This window comes from Helicoverpa armigera, chromosome 18, assembly GCF_030705265.1.
Source record: "Helicoverpa armigera isolate CAAS_96S chromosome 18, ASM3070526v1, whole genome shotgun sequence".
NCBI lineage: Eukaryota > Metazoa > Arthropoda > Insecta > Lepidoptera > Noctuidae > Helicoverpa > Helicoverpa armigera.
In genome coordinates, this window is record NC_087137.1 from 1,984,914 (window position 1) to 2,005,080 (window position 20,167).

Sequence of the window (20,167 nt, forward strand, 5' to 3'; positions counted from 1 at the left end):
ACATTGTAAACCGTAAATCTGAGATAATCAGGAACATTAGAAAAAGAGGCGATCTCGATCGGTGTCCGACCGAGTATACGTATAATATGTCGGCGTCTCCTGCAGCCGGCTTACCAGGCTGAAATTAGAATAATAAAATTAAATCCATTTCTATATAGGGCTATATTGATCAACACACGAAGAGATATACACGATACTTTGTCCTGTAGTTCCGGAGCCTATTTAATTCAAACAAACCAGGTGCCCGATTCTCCTAAGTTAATAATGTCAAAACTGAATAGAAATCGAATCGCAGTAGCACTTTTAACCACATCCGGCATTCTGCTACTAATATAAGACCAATCGTATTCCAACGAAATTCGATTGGTTTGCGATTGGTCTGCCATTTTGGTAATTTTGGTCTATACGGTAGTTTGCTCTACAATCATATTGCAATCGTCAATCATTTGCAGACAAAATGATTTATTGTTAAATGTCAGAAAAGGATAAAGACGTTTATTTCCAAGAAAAAATAGCGGAATGCCACATACGCTTCCAATCGTAATTGAGTCGTGATTGGATCTCAGTCGAATCGAATCGTATATCGCTTAAGTAAAATTAGGAGAATCGGGCCCCTGCTACTTTTTCAGTTAAATATAAGCTTTTATTCCCTTCCTGTGACTCAATAATGAATTATATTGTCTGCAATGATAGTAGAGCAGACTACCCTATAGACCAAATGGCAGACCAATATCAAACCAGTAAAATGTCATTGGAATACGATCGGTCTTATATTAGTAGCAGAATGCCCGATAAGGTTTAAACTGCTATTGAGATTACATTGTTATCCAATTGTCACATTATTTTTGCAGAATTGAGCCCCGGCCTGAAGTAGGTATCTTACTATTATACCTGATCATATCGTTCTTGTGTTGAAAGATTTATATATGAAGATAACTACCTCACATCGTGACAGTCCCCCCACTGCAGGAACCTGATGTCGGGTTTCTTCTTAGCTCGGCAGTGCAGGACACACATGTTGGCATATGTCTGTCGGTCGGAGCCGCACACAGGCTTGTGAACGGCGGCGCAAAAGCACGTCTTCGATAATACCGAGTTTAGCTGGTCGTCTTCTGGCCTGCGATTTTTGTTAAAAAGCATATACATTTTTGTTTGGAAAAAAGTTACGTAGGTATACATTTTGTGAAAATTGCACGTTAAATTCATTAAAACTGGATGGTAAATAGAAGGGGTAGGTAGAGCATGTATAGTAGCTGGTTTAAACAAGATGTTTCGAAAGGTCAGACGCCAGTAAATTACTAAAGACAAGAAAGATATTGTACCGAACCGTACTCTTTCTCTAAAAAAACTACTTACTTATACTAGAAATCAATCAACTCTGACAATTACAGACCACAGGCAGTACAATAAATATTATATAAACATTATTTATGTAAAACGTTCGAAGTTAGGCAATACACCGTAGGTACACTTGAAGCAGTCAGGGGCGACAGCTTCAAGCTGTTCAACTGCACAGTGAACTGCAGAGTTCTATGGAATAGTAACTTAAGTTGTAGAAAAATAAGAAATACCGTGATCGTTGGCCGTTACAAGGGTCTTCATACTTCGTATTCTGTGATTTGGGCACACAGAAGCAATTCGGTGAAGAGAGATCACGGTCGCTGCCACATCGAGTGAAATACGAAATGGCATACATGGGACAATCACATGCTTGTTGTTTGTCTTCTGTATTCAACCTGAGCAGTTAGAAATAGTGATTTTATAGCTTTTTAAAAAAAACTATAGGTACGGTAAAATTGAGAAAACTTCCATAAGTCGGTTAAAAATGGAATCTACTTAATGGAAATTAGTAATCACGACCTTATTTTATTCGTTAGATTGAGCCACTACGGCGTATGAATTAGCCCGAGAAATTTTCGTGAGAACGTGTTAAATTAGAAAGAAAGAAAAAATAATATTATTTTGAAAAACACACTCAAATAAGAAGCCACTCTCCTGTTAGTAGGATATATGTACCTATGCTTTCATGTGAGAACTGTCAGAGTATAAGAGGGAGTTAAAAAGTGAGTCTGTAGACATATATAGGGGCAGCACATAAGGAGCACACAGGGGACGTAGGTTCATAAGGGATCATTTGATCTATCGTTTTGGGGGCTGTCTTTTGTTTTTGACGTTCGAAAATGCTGATTTATCAGCCTAATTTGAATAAACGTTTTTGAGTTTGAGTTATATATGGGGGCAGTATATAAGAGCGTACATAAGGAATTATTGACGGTATACTTTTGAAAGATTGCCTATTGATTTTAGTGAATCAAAAAGTCATCGCTAGTTAGAAAAACAGTTGCAAAGCTATCGCGGAGCGGACTGCAACGGGCAGAGTTGATTGATTGATTAAACAGAACATAGTTAAATATACCGCGGCGCTATCTTGACAACCGATGGCTTCCTGGTGGCTTGATCATGAGGCCCGTCCTCCTGTGAGGAGCACATTCCCCAGTAGGAGAACTGTATGGTTTTATCATTGTTAGCCTCGGCCTTGCATCTCATCACGCAGTAGTTGGCATATGACACGCCGTTCGTGGCACATATGGGACCGGTGGCGGGATTGCAAATGCATGTCTTTGTTACTCTCGATCTCAACCTGTATTTTGTAATAAGTTAGCTGCCCTTATTGTTGTTAGTAATTCAACAAAAAATACTTTACAAACATACCATACAAACAGCTGTTTGACCTATATTTAATTAGGTTTAGGTTTAAAACGTCGTTGATGACACCATTTTATTTTTTGGGCGAATACCTTGGTACTAAGACAAGAGTTCCACGAAAACTGCTAATTTAATTTGGAGACAACTAACTATTAAAGATTTAGTTTAAACCCAAATCGGGACATATGCGTAGGCAGGTACCTACCTAAGTATAAGTAGTTAAAACGAACCCTGACCTAGCCGAGGTAAACAAGAAGCAGGTTAACTATGTACATATTAGTTATATAGTTAGCACATGTATTTACGAAGCGGTTTGTTTATTAGCAAAATAAGTAGGAAAATGAAAAGCCCCGTATTCATGGTAAACTTTTGTTTAGAAACATTGTTGATGAGCAACAAGAATGTTGCTGTAAACAAGTTCTTTGCCTATTATTACCAACTCCGCAACACTCAGTATTGTAACCAAAGTTTACAATGAAAATGGGGCTTAAGAGAACACCACATAGAGTGCACCCATTTACTGTAAAATACCTAAGGAACAATATCATAAATCGTGAAAGTAAAAAGAAAGGTGGTTCTTCGCACTGGTTATAAATAAGGCCTAATACAAACGTATCTCAACCAAATAACTTACTGAACCAACAGTTTTATTCAACTAAGTGATTTTGTTATGCCTTAAACATAACTCTTTTATCGTAACTTATTCCTACTCAGTAGGGTATATTCAGTTACCATTTGATAGGGTATTTTAATTAGGCCTTATTTATACAACCCAAATGCATTAAAAACTACTTCATACAATCAATCAATACCGTTGTTTCTGGTTACCACCACACTCCCCATTATGCTTCAATTGGAGTGACGGATTCTTGTTCATGTGGCACTTCAAAACGCATTCATTCGAATAAGTGATTTCGTTGGTGCCACAAACCGGTCTATAATCAGCATGACAAGTACACCGGTTTTCTTTCGAACAGATTCCTCTATAGGCCAGACTAAGAGTGCCTGATCCTATCGTCTGTCGACAATGGAGGAAGCATGTGTTTAAGTATGTATTCCCATCAGATCCGCACAGTGGGTCAAAATTCTCTTTGGTCAGCGTGCAGCCGCAAGGTTCCGCTAGGTCTTGGAAACTTGTGCACGCCCTCATACTGGTACTTGGTTGTGGTACTAGAAGCAACGAAGTGCCAATCAGTATGCCTGCGACAATATTGTTTGTTAATAGTACAATTCTCTTAAGCAGTGTTCATTTGTAGCTCAAAACCTAACTAACAATGTTTTCACTTAAACACTTAAATTGCCATTGGTGTCTAAATATTGCTGAACCTAACATTATTAGGTACCTACTTATATCTTCATAGCTCGAAATCTTATCTGCACTTACCCAATTTGAAACCCATGTTCCAATTTCTCGTAACGAAGCTCTTGCAAATATTTATTGGCAATGTGCACGGCTTCTCGGAAATCTTATCAAAACCAAATAATTGTAACTTCCACGAAATTAATTTGTTTTCTGCAGTTGACAAATTAAATTAATTAAATCGCTAACACCGTTGATCAATTCTTGATTTAATTAAATTTTTATTAAGAACTGTAGGTACCTATCTAATTATTTTTTTATTTAAGATTGGAGCCCGATTTTTATCGAATTCTGAATTCTGAATTGCCGCAAATAATAACAAACAATGGTCTGCAAATTATATTTTTTTTTTGTCTCAAAGGTGAAATATACAATTTCTTGTAGAATATTTGATACGTAGGTAATCGGAGGTCAAAACATAAAATTGCACTAGCACGTCGGTATTAAGAGTAGCAGGTAGAAAAAGCTGAGAAAATCAGGAATTTGAATTTATTAATGGTTGGATTTATTTAACTCAATTATTTAAGAACTAAAAATATTGAAAAACTATAACTCATATGAGACTTACTGATATAGCGAACACTTCTATCATCATCATTACTAAAATGGGATATTTAAATGAAACGGATATTTTTATGTTTAAGAGCGTGTTTTATTTCCTTTCCCTTCATACCATTATTTTTACCTACTAGTTAGGTACTCTCGTTTCATACGCACAGTTCTTTCGTTTGGTGACCATTTCGGGATATTTCTTCATAGTACTATTTCTTTCTTCATTTTCAACCTATGTATGTACATACCTATGTATTTAAAGAAATAAGAGCCCTGTGCGGGTCCCACATGACCAAAAAGTCGATATTTATTATGATCGTTTAAAAATTTATTTTATTAATTATATTTGTATTCATAAAACTTCCAATTAAGAAAATGAAGTTGTTAGAATGTATTATGATTGTCACGTTCATGATGAGATGCAGTCGGTAAACTTTGGGTTAAACTTTAATAACAAATACATACTTTATGTTAAACATTTAATGATTTAAAATCAAGCTAAATGTACCAAGAAATATGGCAGTGCTCCTCTAAAAATTAACGGACGCACGGACGGTCATGTTTCAAGTTCAGACCAGGATTGCGATTCTTCTCACAGTCCAAGGCGCACTTGTTACCATATGTCTTGCCATCAGTGCCGCAAACGGGGCTGTAATTCATATGGCAGAAGCAGCCTGGGATTGGGGGTAAGGGATCATCGCAAGGGCCTTGCTTGACGACTGTGATAACTTTCTTTGAAGTGTATTGAGCACACTCAAGATAGCAAAGGTTAATGTAATTGTTGCCGTCGGAACCACACACGGGAATGTCTTCCTTGGAGCAAATGCAGGAACGCAACGCCTGCGTGCTGCAGATGTATGCGCTGACTAACACCAGTAAACCTGAGAAAGAAGAACAGGTTAATGTTGAAGATATTGTGGAGCTTCTGAAAGGGCATGAACAAGAATGATAAAATTATTCGGGTACGGGTACGTGTGCCATTGTTGTCACTAAGAAAAGGGATTTATTTGAGTAGGTCTGTATGCAGTTATGCATGGCCCGACTCTTACTATATGCCTAATGGGACAAAATGCACGACTAAAGTGAGAAGAAACCTACAGAAATTGTATAAAATTATAAAACAAAGTTAAATTAGTTGAATAAAAGCTTACACTAATTATTGGAATCAAATTGCAAACGTCAAATTAAAAACAATTAATTTATGCTCACCGAACTTGAAAGCCATATTGTTGAATCTCTTCTGAATATTCACGTAAATAAAATACTGATTTTATTCATACATTTTAAAGGCATGATGGAATTAATTAGTTTCACTTAGGTACCTACTTTGAAATCCATGTTCCAATCTACAGTAACGAAGCACTTGCAAATGTTGAGTGGCTCCTGAGAAATCTTATCAAAAGCAAATAATTGTAACTTCCACGAGATGAATTTGTTTACTGCAGTTGACAAATTAAATCGTTAACACCGTAGATCGATTCTTAATTTAATTAAATTTTTATTGAGAACTGTTTAGATACCTAGATATTATGTTTTTATTTAAGATGAGATCCCGATAAAATAACAAGTCTGAATTGCCGAAAACAATAACACTAGTCTACAAATTTTATTTTTTTGTCATTAAGGTGAAATATATAATTTCTTGTAATAGAATATTTGATACGTGGGTAATCGAAGTCCAGAACATAACATAAAATTGCACTAGAACGTCGGGATTCAAAGATACATATCATGGCAATGAAACATTGATTTAAAGAAATAAGGATGTGGGTGTACCACAGGGCTCTGTACTGGGTCAACATCATTTTATGGTAGGAGTCTGTTGTGGTTAGTTACTTACTTAAATCTAGACAACATACCTACAAATAAAGCAGTAAGATAACTCATCAAAATAGGTATGTATCATAAAGGTTACTTTTTATCCATGTGTAATAAGTACTTCCCTATGTGGGCGGAAAGTAGCAGAAAAACGAAACTTTCTATTTTAATTCAGTCTTTTGTTAATAGAAGCAGCCAAACTGTATCCAATAGTAATAAATTATACACTATTGCTCATCACTAAATAATGGGAACTATTTTTTGAGCTGTTATTTAAATATTCGAGATTTTATTATGATCACTTGAAAAAGTTATGTTTTGTATTCATATAAGTGCCAATTTAGAAGATGAAGTGGTTAGAATGGATAAAGGAGGTAATTTTTAACTATGTCACTTTCATGATGAGATGCGGTCAGTAAACTTTGGGTTAAACTTTAATAATAAAAACCTAATTTTAAACTGTTAAACATTTAATCATATAAAATCAAGTTAAATGCAACATGAAATATGGCATTGGATGTTGCTCTAAAAATTAACGGACGCACGGACCGTGATGTTTCAACTTCAGACCAGGATTGCGATTCTTCTGACAGTCCAAGCCGCACTTGTTACCATATGTCTCGCCATCAGTGCCGCACACGGGGAGGTAACTCATATGGCAGACGCAGTCTGGGATTGGGGGTACGAAATCATCGCAAGGGCCTTGCTTGACGACTGTGATAATTCTCTTCGAAGTGTATTGAGCACACTCAAGATGGCAATTGCTAAAGTAAGTGTTGCCGTCGGAACCACACACGGGAACGTAGTTCTTGGAGCAAGTGCAGGGAGGCAACGCCTGCGTGCTGCAGATGTATGCGCTGACGAACACCAGTAATCCTGATATAGAAGAAGATGATAATGTTAAAGATATTGTGCAGCTTCTGAAAGGGCATGAACAAGAATGATAAAATTATTAATACGTTCTAAAAAAAGATATCGTGGCATAATCGTCGACACATTTTGTAATAATTATGTCGACAAAATTAAGATGCCATTAGGTACCTACCTACAGATTTATGAAAATGAAAATAATTTCACGTTGACAAAAAACGAAAATGCTTTAACAGATTCCTCGGGTACGTGTGCTATTGTTGTCACTAAGCAAAGGGGAAAGTTTATTTGAGTAGTTCTGTAGGGCCCAACAGGGTCAAGGCCCACAGGGGCTGCGGAATTGTTGGAAACAGTTACCGCAGCCCTAGTACATAAAAGTTCTACTAAGGAACACGATGGATTTTTTGTCAATAAAAGTCTAACACTCCCTCACCGCTGCTAACCCACAGCGGGACCCCTCCCGCTTTGACTCCTCATAGAAGAAACCTACAGAATTTGTATAAAATTATAAAACCAAATTAAATTAGTTGAATGAACCACCAAAATAATTACGAATAAAAGCTTACACTTACTATTGGAATCAAATTGCAAACGTCAAATAATAAAAACGATTAATTTATGCTCACCGAACTTGAAAGCCATATTGTTGAATCTGCTCTGAATTTTTACGTAAATAAAATACAGATTTTATTTATAAATGTTAAAGGCATGCTGGAATTAATTAGTTGCACTTACCTACCTGCTTTGAAATCCATGTTCCAATTTACAGTAACGAAAGAACTTGCAAATGTTGAGTAGCACCTATGTGCACGGCTTTTGAAAAATCTTATCAAAAACAAATAGTTGTAACTTCCACGAGACTAATTTGTTTTCTACAGTTGACAAATTGAATCAATAAAATTTCTATCATCAATACCTTAATTTAAATATGTATATACTTAATCGATTTTTATGCTGAGTATTTGTTTATTAAGAACTGTATCTACCTAATTGATTTAAGATTGCAGCCCGATAAATATTATAAAGCTGAAGAGTTTGTTTGCTTGAACGCGCTAAAATATCAGGATCCAACGGTCCGATTTATAACATTATTTCAGTGTTTGATAGCCCATTAATCGAGAATCATAATGAAGAATGTTTCAAAATCGGCATGTTTTATTCCTATTGAGAGCTTCTGCTGCGTGCACTGCGCTGCGGTGCGCAGCGGTTAGGTAGGAAAAGCTGACAAAATCAGGAAATCAAATTAATGAATGGTTGGATTTATTTAACACTAGCTTCAGCCCGCGGTTTCACCCGCGTGCCAGGTGGTGACAATCCTATGTCCTTCTCCCAGGTCTAAGCTAGCTAGCTATCTTCTCTAAGTGTCTTCTCTAAGATACTTTGTATGTAAAGCTTGGACACTGACTTGACTGTATTTCTGGGGGCACGTTAAACTGTAGATTCTAGCTGTCACTGAACATCTTTGGCAGTCGTTACGGTACTCAGAAGTCAGTAAAGTCTGAGAACCAGTCTAACCAAGGGGTATGGTATTGGGTTGCCCGGGTAACTTGTTTGAGAAGGTCAGACAGGCAGTCATTCCTTGTAAAGCACTAGCACACAGTTAAATCCGGTTAGATTGGTAGCCGATTCCAAATAGTTGGGAAAAGGCTCGGAAGACTTGGCGTATTGATTCTTGACGTGTAAAAAAATTAGAAGAACAATCTTTCATTTGAGACTTTACTGATATTTAACGAACACTACTATCATCATCATTACCAAAATGGGATATTTAAATTAAACGGATAATTTTATGTTGAAGACACTGTTTTATTTCCATTACTTGACATACTATCTATTTAGATACTCCGGAAACCTACATAATTATTAAAATAGAAAACTAACTCTTCGGCCGGGACGATGTTGATAGCCAGAGTGATGGCTATTACAGATACCAAAATGTTTAATTATCAATTTGGGATTAGTATATCGTAAGGCACACCGAAACACGCATCCGTTATAGTAAGTTTCCCCGTTAGACCCGCAAACTGGTTGGTAATAGTGACCACAAATACAGCCATGATGTTCTTCCTCCCCCCCATCGTCATCGGTTTGTTCCCCCTCATCGTAATAGGTTTGTTCCTCCCCATCGTCATCGGTTTGTTCTCCCCCCTCGTCATCGGTTTGTTCCCCCCAGTCCTCCATGTCAAAGTCCCCTTCAGATTCTGCCTCACCGTTTTCGTCAGAACTCTCTTCGCCACTATACCCCAGAGCTATGCACATGTGCGCGCACATCAATATGCCTGAAAAATAGATTTGATGGGACGATCCTAAGTAAAAATTTAAATCTCCACTATAGGTACTCCTAACTGCCTTTGTGACTAACTGTGAGTTAAAAACTGATTTTGTTCTAATAATGAAAAAGTATATCGTATGGTTTATCTAAAACTGATAAAAGCTTTCGAGCTCTCGTTTCATACGCACAGTTCGTTCATTTGGTGACTATTTCGGGTTATCTCTTCATAGTAAGTACTATTTCTTTCTTAATTTTCAACCTATGTAGGTACTGACATACCTATGTATTGAAGTAGCATAGCATAGCAATGAAACATTGATTTAAAGAAATAAGGATGTGGGTGTACCACAGGGCTCTGTACTGGGTCAACATCTTTTTATGGTAGGAGTAAGTTGTGATTAGTTACTTAAATCCAAACAACTTATATGGCAGTAACAGCTTATCACAATAGGTATTATATGGCTACTGTTCCGGAGTAAACTAGGAACCCTTATTTTCGCCACTGAGCGTGGCCCGACACGCTCTTGGCTGACATGGTTTTATCCATGTGTAGTAAGTGCTTCCCGATATGGGCGGAAAGTAGCAAAAAATACAAAACTTACCGAAAATATACCGCATTTTAATTTAGACTTTTGTTTCTAGAAACAGCCAAACTGTATCTAATAGTTATAAATTATACACTATTGCTTATCACAAAATAATTATAGGCAATTCAATTATCTTAGAACATGTTACTAAGTATACATAATAACAAAATGAAATGTTTTGTATATTCATAAAATTTCAATTAAGAAAATAAAATTGTTAGCATGGATAAAGAAAGAAGTAATTTTTGCTCGTAATGAGATGATGCGGTCGGTAAACTTTGGGTTATAGAATTAAAAATAAATACCTTTTTTCAAACAGTTAAACATTTGTTTAATAGTAGTTAACAAAAATAACTAAACATTCATTCATCACAAACAACAATTTTATACATCAGAAGAGTGGATAAGTGATACATTTTTAAATTATAAAAGTGTTAGGCATACTTGTTACCATCCAGTGATGTTTCTGAAATCTTGGAACTAATAAACGTTCTGACAAATTCCTTGCGTAGTAAAAACCATAACAGCTAGTAACAATTTAAATGCAATAAAAAATATGGCAGTGGGTACTCCTTTAAAAATTAAAGGACAATTTAGAAATGAATATTGTCGACAACCTTCACTTTGTCTTCACAGGGGCCGTAGCTGGCGATGCTCAGCATGCTGTTCTGAATGGTGGCGCAGTTGAGCAGGCAGTCGTTATTGTACGTCTTACCATCACTGCCACACACTGGCTTCTTCTCCCTGGTACAAGTACAGACGGGCTCTTCGGCCTTCTCGGACCCACAAGCACCGTTATGCTTCAACTGGAGACCAACTTTGCGTGCCTTTTCGCAGTCCAAGCTGCACTCGTTACCGTAGGTCTCGCCATCAGTACCGCAAACGGGGAGGTAGTTCAATGGGCAGATGCAGACTTCTGGTACAATGCCATCGCAGGGTCCTTGCTTGGCGACTGTGATGTCTTGCTTCGAAGTGTATTGGGCGCATTCCAGTAAGCACGTGTTAGCGTAAGTCGTGCCGTCGGAACCGCACACGGGGAGGTAGTTCCTGGTGCAAGTGCAAGGAGGCAACGCCTGGGTGCTGCAGATGTATGCGCTGACGAACAGCAGTAAACCTGAGAAAAAAAAAGCTTTAGTAATTTTGAAGATATTGAAGAGTTTCTAAAAGGGCATGGAAACAATGATAAAATTGTTATTAAGTTCTAAAAAAAGATGATTAAAATTGTGTCATATCAGGGGCCATGACACAACGACACAAACACCTACACGAGGCATATATAGTTACTAGAAGTAGGTATTAAACCTTGACATTATGTTATCGATAAAACGTAAAAAAAAAAACAAAACACAACGGTACAACTCAGGCCCGCCGTAAGCGGGCGTGCAGCGCGTGCACAGCACGCGGGCGGCAAGTCCTAGGGGGCGGCAAATCTAGCGAGTTATCACGTAATATTTAAAAAATACAATATCTTTTTACTAATGATTTGATTTCAATATTTTCGAACACAGCAATAGCACTAAGAATATTACTTACACTGCTGGTTTCAGTTAGGTACATCTGTTGAAAGGACATTTTCAAAATTAAAGATTCTTAAAAACGATTTAAGATCAACCAGTGGCGTAGCGTGGGGCAAATGCTATTTAGGGGGCGGCAAAATTAAACCAATAAAATTTCAGAAAAAGCCGCCCTAGCTTTGGTCATCTCCTATCAATTTTGTCTGTTTCACCCTTTGCATCCCCAAAAAAATTCGCGCTCGCTGCGCTCGCGACTCCATGTCAGATATCGCATTATCTTTGTTTAATTGTTGAGGCATTCAATTCCGAAAAAACATTTTTCGCGCACGTCCGTTATGGCTTTTTATGATATGTTTACTTCATGAAAACTCTAAGGAAAAAATCGCAAATTACTTTTTCACTTTGCTTTCTTAATTTACAGTGGCTTTTATTTGTTTTGTGTCCTTAGACTAAAAAATTTTCGCGCTCGCTCCGCTCGCGCTTCATTACATATGATATGTGTGTTATAAGTTGACTTTTCAACGGGAAACCCACCAAATAACATATTTTACTGACTTTAAACATTGTTATAGATATTTAAGTGCGTTAGTTTACGTTAGTCATAATCTTTCAATACATAGGGGCCACTTGGGTAATGATTGCACTGCATTGATGCCCTAAGCAATTGCTTAGTTTGCTTATGGGCTAACCCAGGACTTCTTAGGTTACTCTGAACAAGTTATGTGTAATGTATGTTATGTATTGCAATAGTTATTTATCCAAAAGTAGGTGGGTTTTCTGCAATCAGAGCGGTGCATGTACATATTTTTTTCTGTTGGACAAGTAAGGTGGATATGAATGGGCGGGGGATCCTCCCACCCCCTATTTATTTTTTGACAAAACGTATGTAGGGCGGCATAATCAGTTTTGCACGCGGGCGAACAAACAGCTAGCGGCGGGCCTGGTACAACTACAACGGAAAGTTTAGTTTTTTTTGCTATTAGCAGTTTTAAAAATTAATTGGAAATCTGCAGTGCCGTAAATCAGTCTCTATCAAAGTTAGGTAACAGAAAACCGGTAAATAACAAGCACCTAGTCGATAATTCAAACAATTATGATCAAAGCGTCAAGATTTCCTGGTCTCTAAGGCATGACTGAAGTATGACCTCCACTAACTAATAAGGGAAGACATCAGAATTAATCAATTATAAAAGAACGATTTGTACCTAAGTATAATTTTTAATTGAGACACAAAATCAGAAAGAAAATAATTTTCAGTCTAGGCTCCACAGACATATGTATAGGAACACGCAAAATATATTCATCGTGGCATAATTTGTCGACGCTTTTTATTATAATTTTGTGGTAAAAATTAAGATGCGATTAGGCGGCATTAGGATGACTACAGGTTTAAATAATGAAAAAAACTTCAAGTTGACAAAACGACAAAATGCTTTGCTTTAGCGGATTCCTCGGGTACGTGTGCCATTGTTGTCACTGAGCAAGGGGAAAGTTTACTTGAGTAGGTCTGAATGCAGTTATGCATGGCCCGGTTCTTACTGTATGCCGAATGGGACAAAATGCACGAGGAAAGTGATAGAAGAAACCTACTGATATCGTATAAAATTATTAAACAAAATTAAATTCCTTGAACAAGAAAAATAATTACGAATAACAGCTTACACTAATTTTTGGAATCAAATTCCAAACGTCAAATAATAAAAATAATTAATTTATGCTCACCGAACTTGAAAGCCATATTGTTGGATCGCGTCTAAATCTGTTCTGAATATTCACGAAAATAAAATACTGCTTTTATTTATAAACGTTAATGCCAAAGGTTATCGACACTTAAAAACAAATTGTTGCCGGGATAACTTAGTCCGTTGTAAGCGTGGATTGCAATGGTGCTCTGAGCTGGACAGCAAGCGTTTTTATATTAATATTGTATTTCCCGAGGTGAGAAGAAACAAGGTTCTTTTCGTCTCGTAAATCCCCACGGAGTGCGTCACTGAGGAGTTTAGCTAGCCAGTTCATGCTAATTGTGTTTACATAGACAGCGCGACAGACAACGTGTGAACGTCTTGAGGAAGAACCATTATTTGTTTTTACAATAAGTTTTCGGAAATAAGTTTGACGTAATTCAACTATTATTTTAGTTCAATTCTTAGACTCGCACGATAATGATTTAGTATTGTGTTTTTGTTGACTTGCTGGTCTATTATTATTTTTTGTGAATTCCCAATTACCGAGTATTGTGTTTTGGGCCCTACTACGTTTAAGGACTTAACTGTTTAACTTTTTTATCAATGATAAAACTCAACACGAAACTACTTAAATCGGCCTATTGTACTTATCTTATTTTTATAGAAACTAGGTATGCTAAACTGCATGGTCCTTCAACGCGGTTTGGTGTAGGATTGTATATTTTTTATTTAAATCCATGTATTGGCAATTTATATCAAGTTCAAAACCGAAGCGAAGTTCAGCAGGGTTGTCGAAGAATGAGGACACAACTGTCATTGTGCCGATAAGTCTTGTAATATTATTTTGTTACAGCGTATGAAGTAATCACGAAAGGTTCGATAGACGATAAACTTGACCACAGAATCAGATGAGGTGCTCAACATGGCCTTTTTGATTCCGCATACGAAATGCTAAGTATAAAATTAACCAATTTTATTGAATAGTATGATTACTCTTTTTTTTGTTTCAGCTGAGAAAAATGCCTGACGCATACACACACCGCCCGGGGAGACGGTGAGGTTATGTGGGGCTTGCACCCACTAAAAACCTCAGCTTTTGTGCCGTCTTCTGCCTTTTAGAGAGGGACCACGAGAACCAAAGACGTCTTTCGTGACATAGTATGATTACCCTACCAATGTAGGTTACATTGAGCAAGCGCAATCCTTCTCTGTGTGAGAGGAGGTTTGTCCCAAGCAGTTGGGCGATCGGCGATAAATAGGCTGATGATGATTGTACATACAGTGCCTTTACAAAAGATCAATCAGGTGATGTGTTTAAATAAATAGGCACAATAGGTTGACAAGTTTGCCATGAAACTAACGCAGAGAGTCATAAAAGATCAAATTGATAAAACAAATTCAAACACAATTGAATTAAAGAAAAACAATAAAATGTTGAAACCTGTTTATCGAATCATCGATCAGTCTTTATCATAGATAGGTACCTACCTATTATAATTTATTGACTTATTTGATTTTTACCACACACTATAGGTACCTACATACTTGATTTTGCTACAAGCATTGTCTGTGTTTGAAATTTACTATTACTAGTAGGTACCTTATGATGTAATATCTCAAATTCAGTTTTTTCATACAACTAAAAAGCAAGGAAACAGAAAGAACTAGAAAAGGAACTCATTTGGTTCCCTGAGGTTAGAGACTAGTTATCTATTTTTAGCCATTTTCTATTGACCAAGTAAGCATGATTAGGTTTTTGCTAGCAGGAAATTGAGGAAAACATTAGGTATTTATTCATCATAGTAGGCACCTATTTACGTTTCATATAAATAAGAATGTGTAAATTAATGTTATTGTGTTCCCACTTGAGTTGATGGTCACGGCTCCGTAAATATTAGACTTTACTATTTATTTACAGTAGATAGGTGCTAGGTACCTGCCTGTAGGCACAAAAATATAAAATAAAATAAAAAAGCCGTCTAAAATAATTTATACGACCGGTTTTGGCGAAGGAGTCTGTTGATACCTATAAGGCAAAATATACACAATACGTTATGTAAGAAATTCGAGGAAAACAACCGTATTTTAGTAAGGGAAAGTCGCCACTGTGTCTTATTACCTACTTTCATCGATGAGATACTCTTGTTGAGGCATCATATTTTAATCATATTCAACATAAGTATTATGGTCCAAGCTGAGACCTAGACGCATCTCTCTTTTTATTTAATTTCATTTAAATGTAGGTAAGTATTTTACCGTTTTTTAACAACAGCCCAATTAGACACAAAGCATTACGCTCATTTTAACTTTGAACTTCATTAACTGAATTAGGTATAACTGCTATCATACAGTTTATCGCTACCTTACTAAATAAACAATAACAACGATAAACGGCAAAAACAAGAAGCTAATTTCAAGAACTTAATTCATAAACAAAAAAGCAGCTTGATTAATGAGAACTCATTCAACGTAGGTATCAACGACAAATAGTTTCATCACTTCAGGATTTTATAAACTCGGTATCTGGAGACATAAGAGTTGCGAAGTAGGCTCATTTACTTTGAGAAGATAAGGAAAATACGTTGCAATACTATAGGTACATATGGAAACAACCATCACTGTTGATTTTATTCGGTAAATACTTATTTAAAGCTTGTAAATATTTCAAGCCGCAATATTTATTTGCTCTCGATACTTCCAAGAATGACTCTGTAACACTCATATATATTGGAATTACGTTAAAAAACAGTAAACTTTGAGTTCCCTGACCCAGAAATTCATGAATGCGATGATGTCATATAATGTTATCAGTCACTTAGCATTTTTAGGTTCATTTACGCACTTTTATAGTTTTGTTATCAATTTATTACCTGCCTGTTTTAATTAGACAAGAATTTTGTAACTTGATCTTACGTTACGCACTATTTAATTAAAGTTTACCCCTAAAGAGTACCTATGATGGCCGATTAGGGATCCAGTTTTTAGCATATGTTTTTTGCTAACAAGTGACTTAACTAGGTAGGTATGTGACCGTCAACAAGGATTTTGGGAAGTACACCCTATGATAAAAATTAAATTCGAAAAGCGAAAAAAATACTAAGTATGAGTTTCCTGAGAACATAAAAATAGTTTTTCCTGACCGGTTATAAGAAATCCAATATTTCTTCTAAGTATTCTATAAAATTCCCGTGGGATGATTTAGCATTATTTTTTGACCGCAATATCGTACGATATTCTGAGGATATTATATTATTCACTACGTATTACTTACGTTTATGTGTATTGTTCGTCTTACGCAAAGGCTGGTACTCTTATTTAGCTAAAACAAGGTTTTATTTTAATTCATGACTGCTTAGGGCTTCCCATGAGCTCATTGGTAGCAACAATTTCAGGGTTAGTATTTTCCGGACTTACTTAATCATGGAGCTCGGTTTTATAAGGTTATTCAGAAAAAAATAACCATGTTATTTAAAATAGTTCTAATTTATGATCTCGTAATCAAGCTGAAATTCTGGCTTGGAGGGCTGCGGGATTGTTCAAAAGAGTTACTGCGGTCCTGGCACGTAAAAGGCCTACGAAGAAACAAGATGGATTTTTAGTCCGTAAAAGTCTGACACTCCCTCACTCCCGCTGCTAACCCACAGCAGAAAGGGTCATTTGATGTTTTTTTTTTTTAATTAGCCTATGCTGTCCCACTGCTGGGCAAAGGCCTCCCCCAAAGCCTTCCACTTTTCTTTATCCATTGCTGCTTGAGGCCAGTCCGAGAGGAAGCTGTCCAAGTCTTCCCTCCAGCGTTTCCTTGGTCTCCCTCTCGGTCGCCTTCCATCCTCCGGGATCCACTTTGTGGTAATATTGGCCCACTTGTCCGGGTGCATACGACAGATGTGACCCGCCCAATCCCACTTCAACTTTGCAGACTTATTGCCCACATCGAGTATGCCCGTCTTGGACCGGATAATGGTGTTGCGTATCCGGTCGCTAAGCCGTATGTTGAGCAGGCTACGCTCCATGCTTCTTTGGCATACTTTTAGCCTGGACTTCTGAGATTCGGTCAAAGACCAAGTCTGAGCGCCGTAGGTTAGGATGGGCAGAATACACATGTCGACTAGTTTTCGCTTCAGCGATAAAGGGAGCTCACCCTTCATAAGCGACTTCATGGACCAGTAGCTCTTCCAGGCGTTTTCGATCCGTCGATCGATTTCCTTGTCTTGCCTGTTTTCGAAGGACACTAACTGGCCCAAGTAGATGTATTCGTCGACATGTTGTATTTCTTGCCCATCTACCTCGACCCTACGTTTCGCGCTATTAGTCATTACTTTAGTCTTTGACCGGTTCATCACAAGCCCGACTTTGAGGCTGGCAGAGCTCAGCTCTTGGAGCATCTGTTGCAGCTGTGCTGCCGACGGTGCGAATAGGACAATATCATCTGCAAAGCGAAGGTTAGTGAGTGTTTTACTGCCGACTCGGATACCCTGCGATATCCAGGGGTCGGCCAGTTCCTTAAACACCTCTTCAAGCGTGCTGGTGAAAAGTTTTGGAGAGAGCGGATCACCCTGTTTGACTCCTTTGTTTATGCGGAATGTGGTGCCTGATGAATCTAGTTTTATGTTTGCGGTGCTATTGCTGTATATTGTTTTTAAGATGTCTATGTAGGTTTTTTCTATGCCTTGGTCTTGCAATGCTGAGAATATCGCTGGATGTTTAATGCTATCAAATGCTTTTGTGTAGTCTACGAATGCCAAGTACAATGGTTTCTGAAACTCAACGTATTTTTCGATAATTTGGTTAAGTGACTGGAGGTGGTCTGTTGTGGAGAAATTAGGGCGAAATCCGGCTTGCTCGGGTGGTTGATGGGAGTCTAATTTGACATCGATCCGGTTGTGAAGAATTTTTATAAAAGTTTTATAAATATGCGAGACTAAGCTAATGGGCCTGTAGTTGTTTATGTCAGATTTGTCTCCTTTTTTGTGAAGTAGTATGATGTTAGAGTGGCACATCGTATCTGGGATCTTGCCTGTTTTCAAGATGTTATTGAAAAGACTAGTAAGGTGTGGAACAAGTGTGGCTGAACCAAGTTTTAAGGCTTCAGTAGTAATACCATCCTCTCCAGGGCTTCTGCCATAATGCATACTCTTGAGGACTCTATGGACTTCGTAGCTTGAGATAGGTGTAATGTCTTCTGGGTAGTGGTATGTAAGGTCATTACTTGTTTGTCCAGTATCGGAATATAGTGAACTATAAAACTTTGTACATATCTCTATAATTTTTGGTCTGCTGTGTTGTTTTGTGCCAGTTTCGTCCCGTAGACTATTGATCCAGGGTTTGCTTTTCGAGATACCTTGTTTGGCAACTCTCAAGGATCGGTGTTTCTCTAGAGCGACCTTGACTAGTTGTGTATTTAGATTTCTAAGGTCTTTTCTAATGGCTCTTTTTACTTGTTTATCTAGAAGTCTATGTTGTTCTGTTCCTATTTCGTAAGCGTTTCTTTGTTCTATCAGTGTATTTGTATGTACACTGAATTTAGTATTCTTCTTTCTATTTATTGTCATGCTGTTGCAAGTTTTATTGATACGTGAAACTATGTTGCGATATTGTTCTTCTACGTCGGCGACATTTAGATCTAGGCTTTCAAAGTTATTTGTCAATGTGAGGTTAAATTGTTCGCTGCAGTTTGTTAGCATTTCTTTATTCAGTTTCTTAATGTTCTGTGCTTTAAATTTTCTTGCCCTATGGATTTTAAAATTAAATTTGATCTTAGTACGAAGTGGTCTATGGTCCGAGCTATATTTTATCCTGTTGATAACACTTACATCTGTTAATATTTGTCTATCGGATGTTAATATATAGTCAATTTCATTTTTTGTACGGTTATTTGGTGATGTCCATGTCCAACGTCGCTGGTCTTTTTTAGGAAATAATGTGTTAGCAATGATAAGATTTTGGCCGAAGGCAAATTGAATGAGTCGGGTTCCCCTTTCGTTACGCATGCCTAAACCATGTGGTCCTAAAACGGTTTCGTTGTCGGATTCTTGTCTTGTGCCGATTTTTGCATTATAATCGCCCAGGATGATATTCCATGTCCCTCGGTTTTCTTCACAAGCTTTGTTAAGTATGTCGTAAAAATTCTCCACTTCCTCATTGATGATTTTAGTCATCGAAAAATGGAATAGGTACTCATGGATTTAATCTAGGTCCTTGATGTAGGTAACATTACATAACAAAAAAAAACTAAATTGAAATTGCTTTATCCGATTGAGAGCTATGGTGCCAAACACATTAATACATCAAACATATAATACCCATTTTAACCGTCCGGTGGTTAAAAATAACATTAAGCTGCACAACATTTTATTAATAGTATTTTTTTCCCTATATTAAGTAAACCGATCTTAACACATAAGTACTTACAGACTTCTTTAAACAGGATATTAATACAAGTACAAGGTCTCGGCACAGACCTTCACTTACGCACAACTTGAACTTGCATCATCACAAATTAAGGATGCATCTTTGTGGCACCTCGAAAGGAGCAATTACTGCACCTCACAGCCTGTTGCATCTAAATACACTGTAATTACACGCAGATTAACTAACAGATAATCATTATTATTAATAACACAAAATTATACCCGCTACAGTAAACGTGTAAGATACAAGTTGTTAATAGAATTAAAATTACATATTTAAAGTTTTTGTACCCGTATTACCGCAATATAACGCTATTCAAAAATTCATTTTGTGTGATGCGTAGGCTTGGTGACGCAGTAGCCTGCATCATGATCAGATTATGTCACATATGGGCT

The 20,167-nt window shown here is 37.1% G+C and overlaps 3 protein-coding genes across 3 annotated transcripts; all 3 read right to left on the minus strand.

The window, feature by feature from the left end:
• Position 1: 1 nt before the first annotated feature.
• On the minus strand, positions 2-6,054 carry LOC110373192 (serine protease inhibitor dipetalogastin). The gene is made up of 8 exons (XM_064039257.1): positions 5,828-6,054; positions 5,161-5,499; positions 4,091-4,219; positions 3,519-3,906; positions 2,417-2,641; positions 1,572-1,736; positions 941-1,117; positions 2-118 (listed from the first exon to the last, which is right to left on the minus strand). Exons 1-8 carry the CDS (start codon positions 5,841-5,843, stop codon positions 37-39), a joined length of 1,521 nt encoding a protein of 506 aa, XP_063895327.1. The 5' UTR covers positions 5,844-6,054; the 3' UTR covers positions 2-36.
• Positions 6,055-6,888: 834 nt separating this feature from the next.
• LOC110373204 (thrombin inhibitor rhodniin-like) lies at positions 6,889-8,014 on the minus strand. The gene is made up of 2 exons (XM_021330395.3): positions 7,933-8,014; positions 6,889-7,312 (listed from the first exon to the last, which is right to left on the minus strand). Exons 1-2 carry the CDS (start codon positions 7,946-7,948, stop codon positions 6,969-6,971), a joined length of 360 nt encoding a protein of 119 aa, XP_021186070.2. The 5' UTR covers positions 7,949-8,014; the 3' UTR covers positions 6,889-6,968.
• Positions 8,015-10,471: 2,457 nt separating this feature from the next.
• On the minus strand, positions 10,472-13,660 carry LOC135118096 (thrombin inhibitor rhodniin-like). The gene is made up of 2 exons (XM_064039135.1): positions 13,402-13,660; positions 10,472-11,279 (listed from the first exon to the last, which is right to left on the minus strand). The coding sequence occupies exons 1-2, from the start codon at positions 13,415-13,417 to the stop codon at positions 10,759-10,761; spliced, it is 537 nt and encodes a 178-aa protein (XP_063895205.1). The 5' UTR covers positions 13,418-13,660; the 3' UTR covers positions 10,472-10,758.
• Positions 13,661-20,167: the final 6,507 nt, after the last annotated feature.